Below are 6703 nucleotides of genomic sequence, written 5' to 3' on the forward strand. Positions count from 1 at the left end.
GTTCCATCTTTACCTCATCGGACCGATAACTGCAATCTGTCATTTTCTCCGGGATTCTCGACAACTCAAAGTGTTCGCCGTTCCGAGACGCAGCTGGCCATGGATGATCTGGAAGCCGTTGATTACTCCGCTGACCCATTGGAGGGGGTCTCCATCTGGCGTACCCCTGTTGCCAGCTCAGGAGGTATGTATTATGAAGATTTCTCCGAGAATTTCTCACAGTACTCTCTTGGTGAATCGTCTAGATCTCTGCCTGTGGTCCTTCCGGATGAACCTCCCACCTGGCTGGCCCTCTCAACGCCTCCTCTCTCGCCGGCAACCCTCGGTTTTGTCTCTAACTGCCTAAACCCTAACCATGGTTTAGACCCTCTATCAGCTGGTTCTTTTTCCCGTTTACCGCATATTCCTGCTCTGCCCTCCTCCTCGGGTTATCTTGGTCCCTCCTCCGGCTGTTTCACTTCCGTACCCCCGCTCTCGGGCCCCCCTCCCGTTTCTGGTCACGACATCCCAGCAGGAATCCCTGCCTCCCCCCAGATCTCGGCACCTCTGAATGTCTCTGCTCCGTACCCGGGCCATGCCCTGAACCCTCCCCCCCCTGGCGGCCATAAGAAGAAACCCAAGTGTTTCAAATCTAAAGAGGACGATTATTTCCTTAGGCTAGAAGAGGACATTCAGTGGGGCGAAGCGATGGATTTTGCTGATCGGGTTTTGGTCGGCCGCATCAGGGGTCGCAGCTATTCGGCGGCACGATTGAAGCTTTGGGCGACTGAGGTTTGGGGAAATCACTTGGTGGATATCCCATTTGTGCAGACTTTTGTGAGAGGATGGTTCGCACTGCGATTCGCTCGTGCCGACCATACTAATTGGGTTTTGTCCTCACATTGGCACTTTGAGCATGCGTCGGTTCTCCTTAAGAGATGGACACCATTGTTTGATCCAGAGACAGAGCAGATAGGGGTTGGACCTATTTGGATTCGGCTTCCGGGGCTTCCACTCCAATACTGGTCTGAAGAAATATTTAAGCGCATCGGTAATGCACTTGGCACTTATATGGGCTACGACAAATCTTATCTTCAGAATGGCATGATGGCTTATGCCAGGATCCTTATTAATATGGACACTAGGGGTGGGCTTTATGAGCATATTACCATCCAGTGGAGAGACACGGCCCACAGACAGATAATCGACTATGATGGCATACCCTACCGTTGTCGAAGATGCCACAAAGTTGGGCATCTTTACAAGGACTGCCCACTCCTCCGGAAATCACCAAGGAATGGCAAGGATGTGGACACTGAACCTACTCAGACAGCTCCTCCAGTCCAGCATCCAATACAACAACCAGAGGTTCAGACGCACAATCAAGGAGAAGGTGCCACCCGGGGAGAGCCAGGGGACGCAGGCGCAGATACGGTTACAGCCACCTCTGTACTTCCCACTATTTCAGAGGCGCCTGAACAAGCTGTGCCCCCCCAGGTGGACGCGACTGACTCGGGTATGTTTACATCTCCTATCACTTTGCCATCTCTTGCTTTAAGCATATCATCAGACATATCATGTAATCCTTCTAGCTCTGATCCCATTCCATCTTTTGCTTCTCTTGCATCTCATTCTCACTCACATTCATCTCTCATTTGTTCGCTTCCTCCCCCTCCTCCGATGGCTCCCCCCCCATTGATCACAACGACTCATGTTACCACCCTTACATCATCTCGTTATTCTCTGCAACCTCGGAACAAAGACCGAGGACCTGATGTTGTTGGCCTCGACTCTGTAAGCTCCCCCATCACACTTAAGAACTCTCGAGGCCGACCCTCCCGCATCTCCAAAGCCAGGAACACAGCAGATGAGGAGGTCGCCCTCGGGCGACAACAAACAATCTTTGGGGCCCTTAGAGCAAAGGATGGCCCTCCTCCTCCCCCCTCATGAAGATTCTCTCATTCAACTGTCGAGGGTTTGCTAGTTCAACCAAAAAACTAGCACTTAGGAGGCTGCTTACTTCGTCCCACCTAGACATTATCTTCCTGCAAGAAACCCTCTGCCAGGCCGATACCCTTATTCATACCCTTAACTCTTGGCTCCCTAACTGGACATTCCATGCACTGGACGCAGCAGGGAGGTCTGGAGGATTGGCTATCGGGGTATGCAACAGGTCAGTGGACATTCGCAATTTTTGGGGAGGCAAGGGATTCATCGGCCTTGACATCTCTGCACACACTATAGACCGGGATATCCGCATAATCAATGTCTATGGCCCCTGCTCTGATCGTGCCACTTTCTGGAGATCCCTTCTTGGATCTGATCTTCTCCATGCTGACAATATTATATTGGGAGGGGACTTAAATTTTTCTCTGGGGTACTGCGAATCATGGGGGCACATGGCCCAAGTTGACACACTCTCTGATACCATCTCCTCCTTATTAGAGGACCACCACTGGGTGGACATCCCATCTGCGCGATTACAATATAGCTAGTCTAATAATAGGAGTGGGGATCAGAGTTTGGCCAGGAGGCTTGATCGCTTTCTCATTAAGGAGACCCTATATAATATGCTCCCCAGAACTCGTCAATGGGTTGGATCTGGCGGATTATCTAACCACAGACCTATCTACCTGGAGGCAGATGGCATCAATCACAAAATCAAGGGCCCTTTCAAATTCAATGCATCTTGGCTACAAGACCCTTCATACTCTCAGCTGGTACATGAATATTGGCAGAACAATCCCATCAGGGAGAACGAGGAACTCTCTGCTGGATTTGTTAGGAAGCTCACAGAACTCAAGCAGATCACCAAAACTTGGGCTCACCAGAAGCGCATCCAGGACAACCTTACCTTAAAGGAAGCGGAAAGGGTTATAGCTGAGTTTGAGAATTCATCTATTGGGACCTTCACTACCCAGGAGAGCAAGGAACAGTATAACCTTCTCATCGCCAAGCGTTCACAGATCCTGAAAGAAAGAGAAGAAAGCTGGAGACTGAGAAGTAGGGCTACATGGCTCACTGAGGGAGACAACAATACCAAATTTTATCATAAATTTGCCAATGGACGTAAAGCCATCAATACTATTTGGGAATTAAAGGATGATCGTGGCCAAACTGTATCATCCCAACAGAACTTGGCCAGACTTGCCACTGAGCACTTTAAAGGTATTTACAAGGCGCCTGGAGTCATAAACATTTTGGATATCATGAGAGTGGCGGAACTTTTCCCTCGATATGTGGATCAGGAAATGGCGGAGGAGATTCAAAAGGAAGTGTCCATGGAAGAGCTGGAAGCTACACTGAAATGGTTTAAAAAGGACAAGAGCCCTGGCCCTGATGGTTGGACCATTGAATTTTACATCGCATTCTTTGATATTCTGGGCAATGACCTTTTGAACATTGTGGAGGACAGTAGGAGAAGAGGCAGGATATCATCTGCTATCAAATCCACCTTCATCGCCCTCATTCCAAAGACCGATGACCCGAGCTCCTTCGATGATTTCCGACCTATATCACTCTGTAACTGCCTCTATAAGATCATTGCCAAGATTATTGCTAATCGTCTCAAGCCCATTCTCTCGCAGCATATATCATCTGAGCAATTTGCTTTCTTGCATCATAGACAGATCCACGAGGCCATCGCTACAGCTCAAGAGCTCTTGCACTCCCTTCAGATCAAAAAGCAGAAGGGTATGATCCTCAAAGTAGATCTCTCCAAAGCATTTGATAGAACAAACTGGCTATACCTTAGATTGCTGCTTACTCATCTTGGTTTCCCTTATGATTTCATCAAATGGATCATGAGCTGCATCACTGATGTATCTTACAGCGTTTTACTTAACGGGGAAGCTACTCCTTTCTTTACTTCTGAAAGAGGACTCAGGCAGGGATGTCCTCTCTCTCCGTTGTTGTTCCTCCTGATTATGGAGGGTCTGAGTAAGATCATTTCATCTACCAGAGACAGGCACCAACTTACAGGCATCAAAATTGTGGACAATTTATTCCTTACTCACCTATTGTTCGTTGATGATATTTTGATTTTCCTGAATGGTAGCATCAGTGACTCCTCTGCATTACATAACTCCTTCCTCCTTTTTCAGCATGCTACAGGAATGCAGATCAACAACAATAAATCCACAATCACTTCGGTTGGATGTTCGGTTCATGAAACTGTCTATGCTACTCAACGCTTTCCATTTGTCAACTTGAACCTAACCGATGGTATAAAGTACCTAGGGTTTAGACTCAAACCATCTGGCTATAGAATAGCTGACTGGTTATGGCTTATAACAAAAGTGGAGAAGAGACTTCAGGTTTGGTACCATAGATACCTCTCGCGGGCAGGCAGATTAGTACTTATCAAAGCAGTTATTGAAGCCACACCTGTCTATTGGATGGCCCTCGCTTGGATCCCAAGGGGCATTGTGAACAGGTTACAAAGCATATGCTGTAGATTCTTATGGAAAGGCCACCAGCCGGGGCGGCTATTTGCTTGGGTAAAATGGGAGACCATCACCAAACCCAAGAGATGGGGCGGCTGGGGCATCAAGAGGTTGGCAATATTCTCAAAGGCACTGGCTGCCAAGCTTGGCTGGAGATTACTCACATCAGAAAGCCTATGGTCACAAGTGGCATATGAAAAATATATTAAGCCTCTAACTGTATTAGACTGGATATGCACACGACATGGCAATTATCATCAAATATCCAACATCTGGAAAGCCGTTATTGATACTATACCTCTGTTAAGGGAAGGGATCACATGGCGTATCAAGGAAGGGAACGCAGTCCGTATTGGGGTGGACCCATGGGTCGGATGTGGGAACACCCACAGATTACCTGCTGACCTCATCAGACATCTCCATGACAGAGGAATTACTCATATCAAGCACATTGGTGATCGAGCAAACTCATCTTTCCTCCAGCAGGCTTGGTTATCCGCCAGAGCTTTAGAACTACCTCGACAATGGATAAATGAATGGAAGGAATATATTGCTGCACTCACTCAAGCACAAATCAGACTCACAGAGGGATCGGACGAGATTATTTGGGCTTTTGCCAAACATGGTATCTACACTCCAAAGCTGGGATATCTGAGACTCATGGAATCTAATAGGCCCCCAGACATTCAACCCACCTGGAGCGCGATATGGAAGCTGAAGGCAGCCCCTCGAACGAGACTTCTGATGTGGAATATATTATTTGATAAAATTCCCACGGGTACCAACCTCATGAAGCGGTCTTTCCACGGTCCTTTCCGCTGCCATCTTTGTCATAATGCGGAAGAAAGCACAGAGCATCTGTTTCTAACCTGCAGCTCCACACAAAATCTTTGGCAGACCTTGTCATCTCATATCCCGCATCTTAAAGTATGGCATGGGAATAACCTACTCGAGGCATGGTCTAATTGGTGCCTCGAGCACTCTGGTAAAGCTAAGAACCTGCCTTTACTGGCATGCTGGGCGGTCTGGAATGCTCGTAACCGGGCTATCTTCGATCTCAAAGAACCTCATTGGCCCTCTATCATCCTTCACACGGTCGCTGATTACAATTTGCTACCTGAAGATGCCCACCCCGCCCCACCGCGCATTCTCAGACCTGTGCCCATCGATAAATCTAAACCTTGGGCTTTTTTCGATGGATCAGCTCAAGATGATGGATGCGTGGGTGGAGCTATTCTCCACCTCGATGATAAGCACTGCTATAAGCTTCAAATCAACCTTGGTAGAGGCACTAATAACTTTGCAGAACTTAGCACAGCCAAACACATTATCCACTTTGCCATCCACAAACAATGCAGACACCTACAGTTATTTGGAGACTCTAAAATTGTTTGCAATTGGCTGAATGATGCATCTCATTGTCATGCATTTTCTTTGAGGCATATACTTGATGAAGCAAAAAGATTGACTACTTCTTTTGAATCTTTTGTTTGCCATCACATCTACAGGGAGCAAAACACCGTTGCAGATCAGCTCTCCAAAGAGGCAGCGCACAGAATAGCTGAAGATTGGTGGATCCAAGAGGAAGCAGATGGCACCTTTTATCAGTACTATCACCGCCCTTTTGATGAACAGATGGAAGAAGGGCTATAAAGCCCTTACACTATCAGTTTTTGTTTTTGATGTACAGCATGTAGATAGACACTGTTAGATAAGAACAGTACAACTTTATGTTTATATTCAGCAGTAACATATTGCTCTCTGCGAAGAGACAGCCACAATTTTGATCACAGTTTAGACTTTTTTGGAAATGCTCCCTGCGTGGAGATTTTTGCTTATACTATTATCAGTTATTATGAACTAGACAGGCAACAGCCTGCATATGAATATGCTTCGGCATCTGCAAAATGTAATTTCTTAATCTTAATAGAAATTACGACTTTTTCCCAGGGGAAAAAAAGAAAAGATGTAATCTATTTATGATTAAAGTTAATGCATCTACATCCAAAACCTTTGGACAAGGCACATGTACCCTAACAAATTTACAAGGGATACCATTCATGAATGTGGGTAAGTACTCTTTGGGTTTCTTTGCAAGTTTTCTCCTTCAGAAGAAGGCAAAAAGGGTCAACTCAATTAACTACCATTGATGATATCAGGAATTTGGATAATTTAATGTCAACATGTGCTTGATTCAAACACTCAAGGTGAAGTGAACTAGTTTATATCAATGAGCTTGCTAGGGAGGCTATCAATGAGTGTGGGGAAACATCCCTTGG

General features: G+C 46.5%; 1 protein-coding gene across 1 annotated transcript; it reads left to right on the plus strand.

Moving 5' to 3' along the window:
• Nucleotides 1–2549: 2549 nt before the first annotated feature.
• Nucleotides 2550–6077, plus strand: LOC149172526 (uncharacterized). The gene is made up of 2 exons (XM_089426352.1): nt 2550–5791; nt 5933–6077. The coding sequence occupies exons 1-2, from the start codon at nt 2550–2552 to the stop codon at nt 6075–6077; spliced, it is 3387 nt and encodes a 1128-aa protein (XP_089282478.1).
• Nucleotides 6078–6703: the final 626 nt, after the last annotated feature.

This window comes from Pinus tabuliformis, chromosome 4_2 (genome assembly GCF_031772625.1).
Source record: "Pinus tabuliformis cultivar Carrire ecotype Pingquan chromosome 4_2, CPIR1, whole genome shotgun sequence".
Classification (NCBI taxonomy): Eukaryota; Viridiplantae; Streptophyta; class Pinopsida; order Pinales; family Pinaceae; genus Pinus; species Pinus tabuliformis.